The 18,877-nt window shown below is 53.9% G+C and overlaps 1 protein-coding gene across 1 annotated transcript; it reads left to right on the top strand.

Annotated features, from left to right (window-relative positions):
- Positions 1–1,418: 1,418 nt before the first annotated feature.
- Positions 1,419–12,292, top strand: BMI1 (BMI1 proto-oncogene, polycomb ring finger). The gene is made up of 10 exons (XM_013129994.3): positions 1,419–1,879; positions 6,965–7,098; positions 7,487–7,583; positions 8,314–8,369; positions 8,492–8,542; positions 8,822–8,930; positions 9,021–9,066; positions 9,636–9,734; positions 10,148–10,228; positions 10,320–12,292. Exons 2-10 carry the CDS (start codon positions 6,987–6,989, stop codon positions 10,647–10,649), a joined length of 981 nt encoding a protein of 326 aa, XP_012985448.1. The 5' UTR covers positions 1,419–1,879; positions 6,965–6,986; the 3' UTR covers positions 10,650–12,292.
- The last annotated feature ends 6,585 nt before the right edge of the window (positions 12,293–18,877 follow it).

The raw sequence follows: 18,877 nt of genomic DNA, 5'->3' as shown, positions 1-18,877 counted from the left end.
GACAACGGAGGCAAGAAGGGCTGTGGAAGCTGCCTGCGGGGCCGGGGCGCCCCACGAAAAGCCGCAGCCCGCAGGATCGAGCGGAGCCGGCTGTCGGCTCCAGCCCGACGGCGTCTTCCCGCCCTCGCGGAGCCGCTCCGCGCCCGCCGGCGGGACCGCTGCCGTCCTGTCCCGCTCCCCTTGGGCCGCCCCGGCGCCGGTGGCCGCTGCGGAGCACGCCCGCACCTGCCGGCGGGGGCACAGCGGCCCCGCGGAAGAAGCGCGGCGGCGGACGGGCCCTCGCCCTTTCGCGGCGCCCGGCGTAGAGCTGGGTTCTTCCCGCCTCGCTGCGCCTCTCCCCGGCTGCGGGCGGCGTCCTGTCCGCGGCGGCGGAGAGCACCAGCGACGGTTTCCCCGCTTCCCTCCCGCCCACTGCGGTGGAAGCGCTCGGTGCTCCCCGTCTGCCGGAGGGGGGAGGGCGGGGGAACACCCCGGGTGCCCGCGACGCCCGCTGCGCCGCCGCTGGGGGAGAGGAAGCCGCGGCGCGGCCCCGAGGGGTCGCGTCTCCCCGACGCCGGCGGCCCCGCCGAGTCCCGGGGCCGCGTGCGAGCGAAGAGCAGCGCGCACGAGGCGGCGGGGGCGCGAGGCCGCGGTGCCCCGCGGGGCCTCGGTCCGGGGTGTGCGGGACGTAACAAGTGCTGGGTGGGGGGCGAGGGCGGCGTGCGGAAACAGCGGGTGTGCGGGCAGAGGGGCTGCGGCGAGGCCAGGATGGAGAGGGCAGCACCGGGCGGGGCGGGGGGCGCACCACGTCGGGTGTGGGGAGCGACGGGGGGGTCGGTTTAGGCGCGGGACCTGGGGGGGCAGCTCGGTGCGGAACGATGGGCGGTGAGGGCGCGGACTGGCCGCGGAGGGGCTGCACGGCAGCGGCGGTGCGGGGGAGGGAGCGCGGGGAAGGAGGCATCGGGCTGCTGAGGGAGGGGGAAGAGGCGAGATCAGGATCGGGGCCGGGGGTCGGGGCTGGAGGGAGGCGCGGCGGCGAAAAGGAGGCATCGGCGGCGCGCGGGCGAGCGCGTGCAGGGCCGGGGGGAGGGGAGGGAGGAGAGAGGGAAGGAGGGAGGGAGGGAGGGGAGGGAGGAGAGAGAGGGAGAGAAGAAGGAGGGGAGGGGGCGGCGGGCGGGGGAGGGGAGTGTGAGGAGGGAGGGGGGAGGCGGAGGGGGAGGAGGCGGCCGGGTTGCGGGATTGGGTCACGGGGAGGCTGCCGGGCCCCGGCGGCAGCGCCGCTAATTCCCAGGCCGCCCTTAAGGAATGAGGCGCCCCACGTGACGCTGGCGGGGCGGGCGAACTCCGAGCCATTTTGGGGACGGTGTCAGTTTCCAGTGTGTGCCTTCAGCGTTGCATTCTTCCCTCCTCCGCCCTCCTCCCGCCCGCCTGCCCGCCCGCCCTCCTTCCCTCCCCGGGTCCCCGCCACCAACTATGAAATAACAACAACAATAATACTCGTACTAATAACAGCAATAATAAAAAGAGGAACGCGAGCGAGGCCGCGAGGCGGAGCGGGGGGCAGAGGGAGAGACAATGGGCTGGTGGAGAGAGGACCCATCCGGACCGGGGAGACTTTGCGCTCCCAGCGCCTGAGCCGCCGGGGCGGCGAACTCGGAGGGAGAGAGAGCGAGAGGGAGCGAGAAGGGCCGGTGGACGACCGGAGGAAACCCGGGTGTTTTGTAACTAAAATGCGCGGAGCGCAGCGGCGGCGGCGGCAATAAGCTTATTGCAATTGACAGCGTCTGCAGTTCGTTTCAAGATGGCCGCTTGGCTCACATTCATTTTCTGCTGAACGACTTTTAACTTTCATTGTCTTTTTTGGCCGCTCCGATCATCACCCACCGGCTCCGTTTTCCGGGTACGTATGAAGCGAGGTGTCGCCTTACCAAGGGCGGGGGGCGAAGGGGGCTCGGCGGCGGTTTTCGGCCGGTTTGGGGGCTGCAAAGGGGAGCCTAGGTGTCCCCCGAGCTCTCCGTATGGGAAAAGCGCTGACAGGCTGCTCCAGCCACACACACACACATATAGACACGCAGCAGCAGCAGCAGCAGCCTGTGCACTCGCTCGCGTTGCGCACCCACATTTGCAAATTTTAGTTCCTTTCTTTCTCCACACGCCCCCTAAAACCTTTCTGTGCACATGGCCCCCGAGGAGAATATTTATATTTCCAGACCCTGCTGCCAGCCCGGCCTCAGCGCTCTTTGTTTAAAGGCAGATTTTGATTAAACAGGGACGGTCGTGAAATCTGGAGCTGCCTGGGTCAAGTGATTTGAGTCCTCCCCGAAAGAAATGTGTCTGGGGGAGGTTAAAATGCCAGATAACGCGCCCATTTTATAGAGATAGAGCCAGCGGGGGGTAGCGATCCTCCTGGAGGGGTTGTTAGGCGTCGGGGCGCCCAGCCTAAAATGTTATTAACTTAAGTTGGACAAGTACTTGTGTGAAATTGGATGGGTTGTAAGATGGCGGTTCCCAGTTGTTTCCAATGTCTCCTCTTACATTTCTGCTCTAAATGCTGAAGTTTGGGGGGGTTTGCCTGCTGGGAGGGAAGGGGGTTGGTCAGCACAGAGAAATAACTTTTCGGGGGGGGCGAGGGTAGCAGTTTGGCTGCGATCTTGGGGAGCTGGGGTGTGCGGTTTGCTGGAGCCTCTGGAGCAAAGGTGATGTGTCTGTGGGACGCAGGGGGGATTTCTGCATTTCTTTTCTGTGGTTGGTGTTTTCGGGTTTCTCCTGAGCTCGGGCAGGGTAATTTTACATGAAATCCTTTGTCACATCTTAGAGGTGTCACGAGTGGGCTCCTCATGCTACTTATGGGCAGCCCTGGAAAGTTGCTGGTGTGTGTTTCTTGGAATTGCGTGGCCTTGGCAATATAGAACACGGGATGTTCCTCTGTGTTTACTGCGAATATTTGCAAATAATGAGGTAAAAATCAGCAGAAAAATCGCATTTCTATGGAAGTGAGGTAGTCACTTTTCAGCCTCGAGAAACTTTGGTTCACTCCTCCACTCTCCAGAAAAGTCGAGGAAAACCTGCCCGTGTGTGCCCATTGGCAAGACTGGTGTGAAAAGGATTCCCCCCCCCCCCCCCCTTTTTTTTTTCTTATTATTATTTTTGGCGTGGTCTGTAGTGGTCAGAGCAACTTATTTTAGGGGGGCTGTCCCGAAGACCAGTGAGATTCTGGAAACAGAGTCCAGTAAAACTACTTTCAGTGCCTCTGTACAGTGCATCCTGGAAACTGAGACTGGTGCTGCAGTTTGCCAGGGGCACGAAGGCTTGACCTGTTTGGTTACTTAGATAGTGCAAAATTCACATTTTAGTGTATTTTTAGGTAGGCAGATCGTGTCCTTCGCCTAATTCCAGAGAGGCGATTTAAGGGGCTGGGGTCTCTTTGCACTCTGCTGCCAATATTCAGGGCTTTCCCCAGTGCTAAAGGGCTGGGCACATATATTCCAGTTCCGTGTGCCCTCTCTGAAGGAAGCACCATCCCCTTCTTTGAAACATATGGGACCATTCTGAAGCGAAGGAGTAGTAACAGGCTCGATAGTAAAAGTGGCTCTGACTGATAGTGAGTGAAGATGCAGAATGACGGCTGCTTTATTCCTGATGTGAAGTTTTCCGAGAAGAGATTGGTGCAAAGTATACAGACCTACCTGAGCAATGCTTCTGGGTTTTATGTATGTATTTTCTGTTAGGGACCTGTCAAGCGAGGTTTGATAGCTTATTGCCTTTATAGATTTTTAATAATGTAGCTGATTCCTAGGAGGAGAATGCACCTCTGTTTTTCTTCATTTTGACATAACCCGTTTAAGGCCTCTAAATAATCAGTCGGCTGGCAGTGTTTACTTCTAGCGAGTATTATCTACGCGTATTTTACTTTTAGCTGTTCCATGTGTCAGTGTGTAAATATATATTCTCCTGGTTAAGAGGGTGTTTGTATTGACTGGGTGAAGTGTTGGTATTCGCCGTGCTGATTATCAGCACGAGCATTAAAAAAAAGCCTGGAAGGGTTTCCCTCGTACGGAAATACTAAGTTCAGGCTGGTGTAGTAAAACGTGCTGCCCTCGTGTTACACACCCGCGGGCACAGGCACGCGTGATCGTGTGCCTGTACGGGTGGCTTTTGGGGAGAAGCTGGGCGCCTGTTTCAGCTCGCTGGGGAAAATCACTGATTGCAAAGATAGCTCTCAGCACGTTCGAAACGTGCTAACTTTGGGCAATAAATAATTCGCGTTTAGGGGTTGCTTCGACAAAACAGGTTTCACGGTTGAATTTAATCCCCCTCCATTTAGGAAGGGGCTACGCCTGTGTGAAATAAACGCGTTAATGTCTTGAAAGGTTTGTCCCAGTCTGTCAGGGCTGGGAAGGAATTCTCGGTCAGCCGGCTTGCGTGACCTCGGTCACTGCTGGGTATTTTTTGGTTCAGATATTTATGAATTATAAGGTAGTGACTTGAACAAATAAAACACAGAACAGTGAAAGCAGCCTGCCCATGTCTAAGTACATAAAGGGACCCTAGAGCCGCCGGCTTCAGGGCACTGGGCGCTTCAGGGAGGAGCGCAAGAGCCCGAGCTCTGCTTTCTCTGGGAAAAGCAAACCCTCGGTATCGGTTTAGTAGTAAGAAGCGGAGGGTCAGGGACCCTGGAAGCGACGTTTAAACCGCAGTACAATGCAGCAGGGGTCTCGCTTTCCCACACTAGAGGGTAGGAGCACCTCGGGGAACCTGGTCTGGCTCGGAGCTCCTTGCACTTCGCATCTCCGTGTGTTGGCCGGCTGCATTTTGATGCTGGGGAGTTTTTTCTGCTGCTTGCTCGAGGGTTCTCCTGCGGCAGCAAGAGAAGTTTCCTGGCTAGGGTCGCTCGTTGGCGCTGTGCACACTCCTTGAGGAATACTGTACCCCTGTCCTGGGCAGTTTGGCCGAAATTCAGAGCTTTCAGAAAGCTTGCTGTGTTGGGATTCCTTCCCCCCTACCCTTTTTCTTTCATTTTCCCCCCTGTTTAACATCGCAGTTTGCGAGTGTCTGGGGAGCACTCTGCATCCTGAGCCTCCTCCAGCCCGCCGGGTGCTGCAGGGAGCGGTGGCTCGCAAGCTCTGCCTCGGGAGGAGTAGAGACCCAGGGCAAGAGCCGGTGTGCTGGGAGCACCGGCATGGGGAAATGGAGGGCTTGCGTTGGAGCAGCGCTCTTACATTTTTTCAGGATCTAGTTGACAGAAAATAATTTACTCTGCAACTGACGTGGCTGACAGGTTTTCTTTTTTTTTTCCCGGCGTACTTTCCCCTCTGCCTGTTATTCCCTCTCATTTTGAATAGTATGTGTGCATCTGATGTTGGTGCCAGTGCGTCCGATGGGGGTTTATGGGTTTCAGACTGTGAAAATGACATTTGTTTTTCACTCTTGTCGCTGCATTGTGTTGACAAGGTGTTGATTTAGCTTTAGGAATGATCTGGTCACATGGTCCTTCGCATGTTGTCACTAATGTACCGTTTAAAGTCGGTTTGGGCTTTTCCCCCCACCTCCGTGGTGGGCTTTATTGCTGAAAAAGGGGGATTGTTTAAGGATCCGGGGACTTGTTTTCTCCCGTCCCAGCACCTTACACTGGTGCTGCAAATCTCATTCCACCTCTTGCAAAACTTTGCACCGCGCTCTCTTCGTCCGCGGGAGGCTTTTCAGACGAGAGCCAAAAGAGGGGAGGGAAGGACAGAAAGACAGAAAGAGTTGCGGGGTGGGACAGAAAGGAAGGAAGGAAAGAGAGAAAGGAGGGAAGGGGAGAATGGGGAAGAGGGGATGCCGGCGGCGCGGGAGCTGGAGCTCAGCACCCCGCCGGCGGTGCTGGGGGCTCGGTCCCGGGAGCGCGGCGCGACGGAGGGAGGGAGCGGAGGGGGAGAGGAGCGATCTCAGACTAGCGCTTCGCACCGAGTCGACGTGGAGAGAGGCCCCTGAGAGGATCCGAAATGGCCGAGGCTCGGGAGGAGCCTCTGGCGCTCGCCTCCTCCGGGCTGCGACCCCGAAGCCCGGCTCAGTCCTGGCTGCCCCGCACCGCGCTCCGGCACCCTCCGGGCTGCAGCACCCGGACCCCGCCCGCGCCACCCCCGTCCTCCCCGCCCTCCCCCTCCGCTCGCAACCGGGCTCCCAGACCCCCGCGGGCTCCTCGGCTCTTCTACCCCCTCCGCCAGCCCCCGGGCCCCGCGTCCCACCCCCTGGCCCGGCTCGGCTCGGCCCGGCCCGCCCCCCCAGCCCGCCCCCCCGCCCGGCTCTCGTGTGTTCCCAGCGGTGGCAGGATGCCAAGTGTAAGTGTAAGTTGCTATAGCAACCCCCTCGGAGAGCGGAGCAGATCCGGATCGGCACCGAGCAGCAGCGGCAGCCGCCCGGACCCCCCTCGCGGGCCGGCCCCGCCGCCCCGGTGCCCGGCCCCGCTCCGAGGTGCGTGTCCCCCCCTCTGTCCCTCCCCCGCCGCCGCCCCTCCCCGCTCTCCGGAAATGCCAGGGCAGCCGCACCGGGAGGCGCTGGTTCCCCTTTGTGCTGCTCGCCGGCAGCCCGGTGCCCGGCCGGCTCTCCCCTCAGAGCTCCCCTCCGCCCCGCCGCATCGCCGCCGAGCCGCCCGGGGAGCCCGAGCCGGCCGGTGCCCCGCCGCTCCGCGGGGAGAGCCGGTGTCCGCCCGGGAGCCGCGCGGTGGGTGCCGTGGAGCGACCGCGCCTCCGCGGGGCTGCGCCCAGGCCGGCCCGAGGCGGTGCGGAGCCGTGCGGGGCACTCCGCCGGCCTCGGGATCGGCCCTCGGCCGCCGCTCGGCCCCGCGCCGCCGCCGCCGCCGTCTTCCGCCGCCTTCCGCGCTTGGTCTTCCCCTGCGCCGGGGGATGCGGCGGCACGGGGGAAGGGGACGCGTCGGATCTCGGCACCTGGGACGCCGCCGCGCTGGTCCCCGCTGATCAGTCCTCTGTGTGTGTGTGTCTTCCAGAGACGCCCCTCGCCACGCCAAAATGCACCGAACCACCAGAATCAAAATAACCGAGCTAAACCCCCATCTCATGTGCGTGCTCTGCGGCGGGTACTTCATTGATGCAACAACCATCATAGAGTGCCTCCACTCCTGTAAGTACGACCGGGCGCTCCGCGTTGTTCCCCCGCCGCTTCCCACCTTTCCCGGCATCCCGGGAGCACCCTCCCCTCTTCCCCTTCAAGCCCAGACTCCCCGAAGTGTTCGGCTCCGCCGTACCGGCGGGCCCTGACACGGTGCCGTTTTTTCTGACGACGGCCCTACAGTCTTTGTTAAAGTAATAATATATGTACTCTAAGCGTCTCCTTTTCATGGTAATTGCAGCTTATTTGGGTATTTGTTTAGCTTAAGCAGCTCGCTGCTGACAATGGACGATTTGCTGTAGCTTGCATAGTTTTGAAAATCGCACCTCGATCTATGCACAGCTGAGTGGCACCTACAGCCATCACTAAAAAAAGCCCTGCTTTCGTGTTTGACTTGCAGTCTGTAAGACCTGTATCGTGCGTTACTTGGAGACCAGCAAGTATTGTCCCATCTGCGATGTCCAAGTTCACAAAACTCGACCACTTTTGAATATAAGGTAGGAGGAAGATGCAGCGTGCACCCTGCTTCTCCTATTCCCCTTTATATGGGCAGACCAGCGGTAGTCCTGTCGATGTTATCTCTCTGTCTGCGATTTAAATCTGAAAAGACTTGTCAATTTACAAGCTAACTCGTGTGTATGCTCTCTCTTTGGAGTGTTGTCATTGATTGAAATTGAAGATTTCTCTGCATGTGAGTCAGAAAGTTTTTGTTAGTCCTTATTTGCATACGCCAGGCATTGATGCAATGCCTCTGCCCTCTCCCCCATTCTCATGGGGACCAGCCCGACAGTTTTTACCTCCACTTTCTCTGTCTCCCAAACAAGCTTTGCTTCTGCCATAGTCCCTTGTCATGAAAGCTCTTGCTGAAACTTCCCACAAGCCTTTAAAGCATGCTTTTCCCTTCAGAACTTTGTTTGCTGTCAGTGTTCCTTTCTGTTCTCGTTATGTTTTAGGAAGGAGATGTAGTTTTTAAGGCCTTCCTTCAGACCAGGAGAGCTCTTTTTCATTTGTGGTAGCAGATAATGAGTTTTGGTTTACAGCGGTGTTTAGAGCAGTGTTAGTTTGATTATAAGCTCTTGTAAGTTAACTTTTTATGATTAGCCTCCCAGTTTGTAGAAGATGCCTCACTGTTGCTAAAGATTATAAATGAGGAGCTGCCACTTGGATTAAAATATCGCTTCATCTGCTTGATTTTATGTTTTGAGGTTGTTCTTTTTTTTTCCCCAGGTCAGATAAAACTCTCCAAGATATTGTATACAAGCTAGTACCAGGCCTTTTCAAAAGTAAGTAGCTAAATCGGGCTTTCTCTCAAGAGCAGAAAAGCTAAACCAGAGCTGCTGTCCTCTGTCGGTACCAGGAATTACAGAGTAAATACTAAAATAACAATGTATGCTTTTCCATCTAGATGAAATGAAAAGAAGAAGGGATTTTTATGCTGCTCATCCGTCGGCTGATGGTAAAAGCTTCTCCTTTTGCACTTCCATAAATGTAGCATTGACCTAGATGCTTTGCTCATTCCTTTTGACTTACAAATGATGTCATGTACCGTGACATGATTTTAAGGAGTAAACTCAGCATGATAGAAGTTTATTGTTTTAACAGTTAGGTAGCTTTAATTCATAATCTTACTATGGAGATCTTTTTTTTTTCTTTTATTTTTTTCTTGTTACTGGGAATTGCCATTCTTCCTGATTTGAATTTCAAAATGTAAATGATTGTGGAAATTTCTGCGCAGCTGCCAATGGCTCTAATGAAGACAGGGGAGAAGTGGCTGATGAAGACAAAAGAATTATAACAGACGACGAGATAATAAGCTTATCCATTGAATTCTTTGACCAGAATAGGCAAGTTCCAGAATGGTAATATTTTATGTTTGCCTGACTGAGAGCAGCTCTATTTATTATTTGTGGTAATTGTTTCATTTCTTCTCACAGACTGGAACGGAAAGGAAATAAGGAGAAAGAAAAATCAAAGGAAGAGGTAAATAACTTTCCTTTACTCCAGGGGAAGCATAACACACACAAACATTTTTGGGGCAGGTTTGGAGCTGGGAAAAAGACCTAGGTACGTGTATCTAGAACATGAGAAGCACACCTCCTGTCATGGCACTAGGGACAGAAGAGGTAAAACATCTTCATACAGCTGTATATGTAAGCAACTTTGTAAAATAAAAAATACCTACAGTATTAACTTTAAATCAGAATATGATTTTTTTGTCAAACTCTGCAATAAAATTGTATTTTAAGAAATATATAAAAATTAATTAAAAATTAATATATAATTCATATATGTATTCCCAATAAGAGATTTATTATGACATACAAATCTTTATGTGAAAAGTTATTTGCCTTTTTAATTACTTTCTCTGTATCTATGATTTATTACTTTATTTCTGTTCCTCCTTCTAAGGCAGCAGAAATTGTTATATTAGAGCTTATCATTAAATAAAGAGTATTTTTCTGAAGGATGACATAAAAATGTGAGAATACAATTTTGGTGGGAGTAATGGCTTGTTCTCAGTAGACTGACTTTCTCTACTATGCCATTAGGTGAATGACAAAAGATACTTGCGCTGCCCAGCAGCAATGACAGTGATGCATCTAAGAAAGTTCCTGAGGAGTAAAATGGATATACCCAACACTTTCCAGGTACCTCTGAGGAAAGAGGGATTTTTGGTTTTGTAATCAGTCTTGCTATTCTCAGCCCAGTGATGCTGGTGAGCACTCGTTTTCTCATTGCAGCCAGTTCCAGCAAGTATTTCTGGTGTGTGCAATATGTTGATGGGATTATCAACATTATTTTTAAAGCATCTATCCAGGCACTTTGGTGACACTGTAATTTCTGAATGCTGGAAATATCTAGCTATCCAGAAATTGCTCCTTCACATCTATCTAATAGATATGAAAATTCCCTATTCCCTGCTGGGTTTGGGATAGCTTCCCCCCCCCCGCCCCAGTTTTCTGATATATGTAACAGTGGAGCCACTTTCACCTTGGAGCTTTCATATGCTAGGGGAAAATACCTGGGTGCTCCCTAATGCAGTGTTTCATGTCTTGAACAGATTGATGTGATGTATGAAGAGGAGCCTCTGAAGGACTACTACACCCTAATGGATATTGCCTACATCTATACCTGGAGGAGGGTGAGTATCTGACTCCAGTGTACCTCTTCCTGGGGGATGTGGGGCCTGGACCAGGGAAGGTGCTTACCAGGTTTTGCCCTTTGCCTTGCAGAATGGGCCTCTCCCCCTGAAATACCGGGTCCGACCTACTTGCAAGAGGATGAAGATCAGTCACCAGAGGGAAGGCTTAAATAATAGCGGGGAGCTGGAAAGTGACTCTGGGAGCGACAAGGCGAGCAGCCCAGCAGGAGGCATCCCCTCCACCTCCTCCTGTTTGCCCAGCCCCAGCACACCGGTCCAGTCTCCTCACCCCCAGTTCCCCCACATCTCCAGCACCATGAACGGCACCAGCAGCAGCCCCAGCAGTAACCACCAGTCCTCCTTTACCAACAGAGCACGGAAAACATCGATAAATGGCTCCTCGGCCACTTCATCTGGTTGATGTGCCAACCAGGCTACCACCCCCCTGCCCCTTCTTTATATAGATCTCTCCATGCCATTACAGCTTTATAGATGCTAATCCATGTGACTCTCGTCCAAATTGCTTTCTTTTGTAGTGACACTGAACTTGGCTATAAAAGGCGGACTAGGTGACATTCAGGATGGACGTTAATGGAAACGCAAGATTGAAATGTAAATGATTTTCAGAGGACTGGGAAGCAAACAAAAGTTACACCTTCACCTTGTTCTGAGTGATACGGAGTTGTTTCCATCCCCCATCATCTGGACTTGGGAGTCTTCAGAAGTCAGTCCAAATCCCGGGAAGTAGTTTGTTAATCCAGACTAACTCCTCCATTGCGTTCTCTTCGATTGTTATTGTTCTTATGCTGTTTCGTGAACCTGTAGAAAGCAAGTGCTTTTTCATCTTGAAATCCAACAAAATGGAAAGAATATGCATAGAATAATGCATATATGTAGCCATGTCACTGTGAATAACAATTTTTGCGTATTAGCCATTTTGATTCTTATGTTGCATCTTTTACTCCTCTGTTGCTGCGCAGAACCGATCAAAAGAAAAGTAAACTTCAGTTTTACAATCTGTATGCCTAAAAGCGGGTATTACCGTTTTATTTACTGACTTGTTTAAATGATTCGCTTTTGTAAGAATCAGATGGCATTATGCTTATTGTACAATGCCATATTGGTATATGACATAACAGGAAACAGTATTGTATGATATATTTATAAATACTATAAAGAAAATATTGTGTTTCATGCACTCATGATATGGTTGTTAAATTTCTAAACTGGTTCGACCCTTGCAGATGCCGCCTGTTCGAGCTTTGCTCATACTGCAAGAAACACTTTACATGTGAGAGCTACAGTATCGGGAAAGCACATTTGAGTCTCTGATACAACCAGAAGGCAATTGGCAATCTTGAAAGAATTTTACTGGCTTTGTCTTGTTTTTTTTTCTTTTCCAAGTGATATATTTTTACTTTACCAAATGCTGAAGTGATGCAGTGAAGAAAAAAAAAAAGAAAAAAAAAAGTTGATGGACATGGAAGCTTTTGACCTGTTTGATTACCTTTTTATGATTTGGTGTGGTGGGACTGTGTTTTCAAAAGCACACGGAATCAGTAGAGAAGCCATAAACTATTCGGTATAAATTTTACGGAACCAGCAAGTGGCTGGGTGAAGGCATTTTATCTAAATTTGTTTTAATATATATGTATATGGTACAGTACTAACTTCATTAAAATTTAACAGGTACTTTAATATTTCAGATAAATTGTGGAGAATGCCTCCTCTTTAATGGCCTGCAAATAGGTGCATTTTATTAGAGGCTTCTAAGGGTATTTTGGTTTTGTTTTTTTTTTTCTCAGTAGAAGAAACTTTTCCACCATAAAATCTGAACAGCCCAGAACACTTTTCAGTTTGTGCTTTGCTTTGGTCGAACTTCGTGTGTGTTCATCACCCATCAGTTATACATTTGTGAGGGTGTTTATTCTATATGGATATTGTTTCATGTTTGTACGGGAAAATTGTAGTTAAACATTTCATTGTCTCCAGTCTGCAAAAGAAGCACAATTCTTATTGCTTTGTCTTGCTTATAGTCATTAAATCATTACTTTTGCATATAAATTGCTGTTATTTGTCCTGCTTGTTTTTATAGACCAGGTGATTGCAAATCCTCCACAAGGTTCTTGCTTATTGATGTATAATGTCTTGTTAAACAAGAGTTGATATTTTTTCCTGTAGTAAACATGTACAGTTCAATTTCAACAGTAAAAACTTCAGTTTTATATACACGAATAACTTTCATTTATAGCTGATCAAAGAAATAAACAAATAAAAGGGATAATTCATTGAAAAATAGTAAATGACCTCTGTTGGTAATATGGTGTTAAAGGACAAACATCTTGTTCTCATTGGAAGTCATTCTGGGTGTACAAAAGATTTTAGTGACCAAAAGAGCACTAAAATAACAGCAACAAAAAAATGCTTAGAAATCGCCCTGATCTGTTTTGGTTGCCTCCCTCTAAAACATTTGCTCTTCTTTTTTTGACCCCGACTTATTCCTGAAAGTTAGCAAACGGTGTGTTCCCACAGATCAGTCAGCCACAGGTTTCACCTCCTGTTTCCTCCGAGCTGGCCCCTCTTAAACTGCACTGCCTTGGAAGGGAAGAATGTGATTTTTATGATGGCAAGTGCCATGTTCTTATGGTGCTCTGGGTTTCTCTTAAAGCCTCAGTGGAACTAAATAAGTCTTAATGTAAAGATATGTCTCTCCATGTCTACCTTGGCAGTATTCCTTCAACTATATGGGTTAATCACGCTGTACTGATTGAATTAGTTCACCCAAAGACAAGCCCTGAGCCTGCAGCAGAGGCTTATATGTTAGCACATTGATCAAATCGAGGTTATTTGTACTTGAAGTAGCTGATAATCACAACTTTTAGCATCAAAATGGAACTATTATCGGTCTTTGTAGAGTGTCCTTGAAGCATAAAGCAATGAAAGGGGACTTTGAAAATTCCCTTCGAGGTTTATTGAGTTCTTACAGCAATTTTACCATCTCCCACTCTGACATCTCCCATCCGAAAAAGACCAAACTCTTTCAGTAGCTCTCGCCGGGCTGCAGGAGCCACCAAGGACATTTGTGCTGCCATGTGAAACTTTTGTTTTGCTGCTGACCCTGGGCAGATGGCACTGCGATGCGTGTGTATTGCTAAGCACAATCGGGAGGACGATTAAAGACAGCATCTTGATGTTCTACTTGGGAGCTACGCTCTCAACCTCCCCGGTTTCACAGGGTTTTCCTTTGCAGCTTCACAGCCAACGGGTTCCCTCACAAATATACGGAAATCCTCTCTATTTGGAAAGAATTCTCAGCTCAGTATACGTAAGAAGAACTTTTCCATTATCCGACGTTGTATTTCTATAGATCGGGAGATAAAGCCGAGTTCTGCTGCGTTTCTCTGAGCTTTTCAACAAGCCATCTGATCAAAGATAGAGTCGGGGGCGGGCTGTGTCCGCTGGAAAATTATGTGTTTCTATCTCGTCCGACCCAGTTTTCCGCCCTGGTTGAGGTGCCCGCAGCTCCAAGCAGCGCTTTGTGTAGGGCCGGGACGGGGGAGAGGCGATAACGATCCAGCCCCGGGGAAAGGGAAGGAGAGAGAGAGTGAAGAGCTGCTCGGGTTCCGGGAGAAGGCGGGCAGAGACAAGAGGACTGCGGAGATGTGCAGGAAGAGAACGAGAAGGAGCAGGACAAGGGGGCCAACCCGAGCTGTCTGTCCCCTGGCGCTGCTCAGAACAACCTCTGACACCGCCTCGCAGCAGGCCGGTGCCGGTGGGAGGGCACCGCTGGGGACCAACCGGACGCCCGCGGCGTCCCGCGGGCAGGGGACGGGGCAAAGGAGGCGCTCGCAGCGGCGCCGGGGGCCCGGCAGCACCGGGCGGTCTACGGGGAGCTCAACCCGAAGGCGACGTTCTCCGGTTTTCTGCTAATGACGGGGGCAATGAAACCCGAAGGCAGAGGCACAGCGAGCGGCAGGCGTCCTCCAGCGGGAGTGATGCTGCGGGTCTTTCCCCCGGCTGCCGAGGGCGTCCCGCCGGTCACCTCCTCCTCCGCCGGGCAGCTGCCCAGGATTCACCCGTTTCGCAGGGTATTTTCAAAGCGCGGCCAAAGAAAGTCCTCCCTGCGTCGGTACCAGGTCAAACCTCTTGTTTTCCACCTCTGTCATCCGTTTTCTTCCTCGCCGCGGTCCCGGACTGCCCGGTCCCCTCGCCCCGGTGGCAGGGAGCTGTACTCCTGCCTTCCACACATCACTTGTGGACTGTTCATCTCTCACCACGCAGGAACTCCTGCAGTTCCGATCTTTGCCACAAAACCGGTTCGCGGGGATCGGTTTACTCGCCGTGCCCGGCTCCGGTTCCCAGACCCGGTGCGGCGCGGGACGGGCAGGTACCGCCGGGGCAGGCGGGAGGCTGCGGCCCCGGGGAGCACCTTGCGCCCTCCCGGTTTTAAGACGGTGAAATTCTGAGACAGTGTTTACTCAGATAAGTGTTTCCTGTTTCCGCTGTTAATTTTTAACGTTCTTGCTTCTACTCCGGGTACTTGAAACGGATTTCCTTTATTTTACTATGAACAGTTTCTTTTTCGTGCTTTCTGCCAGTCTCCTATCAAGAGGACGCCTTGAGAAGAACCTGCCCTCCTGCCCGCGGGGCCGCGGGTCTCCGCTCTCTCCGGTTCAAAGTCGTTGTCCCAGTCCGAGAGCTCCGAGCCACGGCCGCTTTGTGCTCTATTAATTCAAGAATCTCAAGGGTTCTGGCAGCGAGAACTTTTTTCCACCTCCGGCTCCTTCACTCCCTTTCCCCAAGACTAACCGAGGAGCAGAGGAGTCCCACCAGGACAACAGAAAAACCACTGAAGCCCGGCGGGGACTGGGGCAACTTTCGGTCTCAGCAGTTTTGGGGATGGGACATTTGGTGTTTATTTGACAGTGATGATACAGGATTTTAAAAAAACTGAAAAAAGGTCGGTAACGGGTGAAGCACGAAGGACACGTAATTCCCGTGGAAAACGGAGGTTTTCCCGGCCGGGGGTGGGCAGGGAACAGGATTTCCACTCCCGGGCGCTACTGCGGAGCCGCGGGCACACCGGGCAGGGTAGCAGCGTCCGAGGAAAGGCCGCGAGTGGCGACGCCGGGGCGGAGGCAGTGGCTCCGGGGTGCGAGGGGCCTCGCCGGCGGGACGTGGGGCTGCCCCCTCCCGCGGAAGGCCGGGGGGGAGCTGCGGTACGACCGCGCTTCTCTGCGCGCTGCCCACCAGCGGGGAGCAGGGAGGCGCGGAACCGTGCCGCTCGGCCCCGCCGGAGCCACGGACCGGGCCTGCTCCCCGCCGGTGGCCCCCGCGGACCGCTCCACCACCGACCCGGCTCCGCGCCCCCCGCCGCCGCCCGGGCAGAGGCCATCTTGCGCCTGCGCAGCTCTCCCGCCTCGCGCCCGCGGAACTTCCCCGCGCACCCCGTTCGAATCTGGCGGCGCGCAGGGACCCCCTGTGCGCTCCGCACTGCACCGCGCAGCGCCGGTCCGTGCCCCCCGCGCTGCGCTGCCCCAGCGGCCTCCGCCAACAACGGAAGTCGCAGCCGGGTGCGGCGCCCCTCTTCGCCGCCGGGTCGGGCCGGGCCGGGCCGGGCAGGGGGGAGGCGGGCACGCCCGGCTGGGTGCACGCCCGGCTGCCACCGCCCTCCGCCGAGGCGTAGCTGCCGTAGCTGCACCGTCCTGCTCTCCCATCTGCTTTCCCTCCCCCATCCTGCCCCTGGGGTGGGTGCTGCATCGAGCCCGGATATTTGGGGATGTGCGCAACGGGAAGGGGGTACAGGGACGTGATTTTCCGGCATTCCCGGTCCAGCTGCGGGGCGCTGCAATTCCATGTCCCCGCCCGCCCTGCGGCCTCCCTCTGAGGCTGGCCAGCCGCAGCCTCTCCTCTGGGCATGGCGGGGCCCAGGGGCACTCCTACACCCTCAACCCCCCCGTCCGGAGAAGTGGCAGGGCCGCGGTAGCCATTTGGCTCCTGTATTTTCGTGGCACGCAGTGGAATATCGCACCTCGTCTAGACAGACAAAGGGCTGCATGTTCCCCATTGCCGGGGAAAGGCAGATGCGTTCTCCGCGCCGGTGCTCTCAACGGTGTGGCTGGAGAATATTCCCCAGGGAGAGGCCGGTTGAGGTCTCCCGGTGGCGGGGAGGCACTTTTATAGCAGCGGAGGCGGCCCGCGCCCCTTCTCCCTCCTTGCCCGGCGCCGGGCTCCGGCCGCCGGTGTCTTTCGCACACCGCATCTCCGGCGGCAGAGGCCGAGGTTGGGAGGTGCCGCCCCGCATCCCGGGGCCTCCGCGAAGAGCGGAGCTTCTAGGCGGCCCTTGCTCACTCCTCCCTCAGCATGTGCTGGGGATGCTCGAGAAGTGCCTCGTCGACGAGGCATTCTCTGATCTGTGAGACAACGGCGTTGTGCCAAAGATCCTGCGGTTGTTGGAGGCCTCTGAAATGGACTGATCCTAAATAAAAATACACACACAAAAAAAAAGAAAAAGAACACCCCCACAAATAAAACAAAAAATACCCCAAAACTGCCTTGTACACACAACCCCAAAACTTCAAATGGGAAATACGATAAAAAATCCCCAAACACCAAACCCAACCAAAACAAAAAAAAAAAAACCCAAATCAACGGGAAAGCTGTGCTGCAAGGGGAGGTGTCGGCATAGTCAACGTGTTGGGGTGATCAGTGAGTGACTCCCCTGAGAGGCAGCTCTCGATGCGCGGGGTGCTGGGCTTGTGCGCACTCTCTGCGGGTTCCCGGAGCCAGCAGCCCGCGGGCAGTGCTGGGCTGAGCAGGGCACGGAGCAGCCGCCCGGCCGGCCACCGTGTGCTCTGGTGCCGTCGGCCGGGACGTGTCCCATCCAGAGGGATGGGGTTTGGTCTCTAGGCTGGGTGGGCTGGTTACGGAGGGCGAAGGGCTGCGCCTGGATCCTCGGGGGACAGCGGGCGGGCAGGGAGAGCCCCGAGGCACGGCGGAGCTGGCAGCAGCGGGGGCCGGCGGAGGCGAGGCAGGCGCTCGGCGCCGAGAGGGATGCCTACAAGCCACGGGCTGCCATTTTGTCTGTTTTACGTGGGCTGCCTTTCCCCTCTCCGGGAGCGCCGTGCGCGGCGGTGGCAGCAGCGCCCACCCTTGCCCAGCCCTTGCCCGGCCGCCCCCCAGGAGGCAGCCCAGGAATTCAGGAGAGGTCCCCCTGTGAGAGTGCCCGCCGGCCCCTGCCTCCCCGGCCCCGGCGCTTTCCCTGCCACCTCCGCCCTAGGTGCTCGGGGTTTGCAGGCTGTTCAGCTGATTTGTTGCTAATAGCAACCACACGACAGCGATTTGCAGCCTTTTCTGCTGCCAGTGCCTCTCGTTACACCTTCTTCTGCAGAGCGGGGACCGTCCTCTGGCTGCGGCGTGTCCCCACCCCTCCAGCCGCCGCAGCCGGGGACAATGACGGGGCGGGAGGACGGGGCGGCCGCGGCTCCGTCGGGCAGTGTGCGCCCATTGGGTCCTTCTCTATCAAGAGCTAAACACTGGACAGCTCCAGCTCTCCGTTCGCCGCGGCCGCGCAGGCTCCGCGTACTTCGCATTGTCTGGCAGCATTGTTGTGAGCTACCAGCGCCCGCAATCCTGCCGCCGCGGGGGGAGAGCGCTGCTGGGTTTATATATGTAGATGTGGGCAGCGTTCAGCGCCAAGCCGACACACACACTCCCCCGGAGCAGCAGACACAAAGGAAGACCTCGTTCCTTTCAAGTGCCCAGAATAAATTAAGCTCCGGGTTTCAGTTTTGGAACGTCCCAAAAATATTTGTCTATTTATTTATTTATTTTTCTTAATGGCACTGCACAAGCGCTGACAGCTCCGTAGGAAACCAGAGGTGTAACCATATGCACGTGGTAAAAAGGGCTCAGCACTATCAGCTCATATTTCCTGGTCCCATCCTACAAGTCAACCTGAAACGTTTTGCCCTTTTCCACGTCATTGATCCCTTATAATTTTTGTTCTACCTTTGCCTAGTGCAATGGCGACACACCAAATCTCCACCAGCCAAGTCTCTACCGTTTGCATGCTTACAGTTACAGATTTCTGAAGTGAAGAAGAAGCCCTCTTTCTAGCGCGTTTGAAGTGCCTCGACGTTCCTAAACTAATTTATTCTATAGGAAAGTTTCACAAACTAAACTCACTACCGAAGCTCTGGAAAGGGGACCCCACAACAGAGTGAGCCGCTGGAACCCAGAGCAAAAAATCAAGGACCAGGAAAGGGGACGCTCTACTGCTCGGTCCCTCTGACAGAACTTTCGCTAAAATCAGGTAGTGGCAAAGACGAACTGAAATTTTAAAATTAAATTATTTAAGGATTCATACACAACAGTAGGGGCTATATGCGGAGCTGGAGATCCCTCCTTCAGTACACTCCCTTTGAGATAGCACTTCGGTTCCCGCATCCCATTCACTTCCACTAACCTCTCCACACTTCACCTCCCCTCTTCCAGCAGGCTGGTGCTTTCGCCTCCGAGCCGCGGAGCCAGCAGAGGAGTTCGCGCGTTGCTCTTCCCACCAAACGCGCTCCGTCCTGGAAGCACCGGATTAAACCCCTAATTTCGGTAACCCTGTAAATACCTGCTCCAAGCCTTGGACAATTTGCC

Source organism: Melopsittacus undulatus, chromosome 1 (assembly GCF_012275295.1).
Source record: "Melopsittacus undulatus isolate bMelUnd1 chromosome 1, bMelUnd1.mat.Z, whole genome shotgun sequence".
NCBI classification, from domain to species: domain Eukaryota; kingdom Metazoa; phylum Chordata; class Aves; order Psittaciformes; family Psittaculidae; genus Melopsittacus; species Melopsittacus undulatus.
This window is presented reverse-complemented; position numbering and strand designations above follow the sequence as displayed.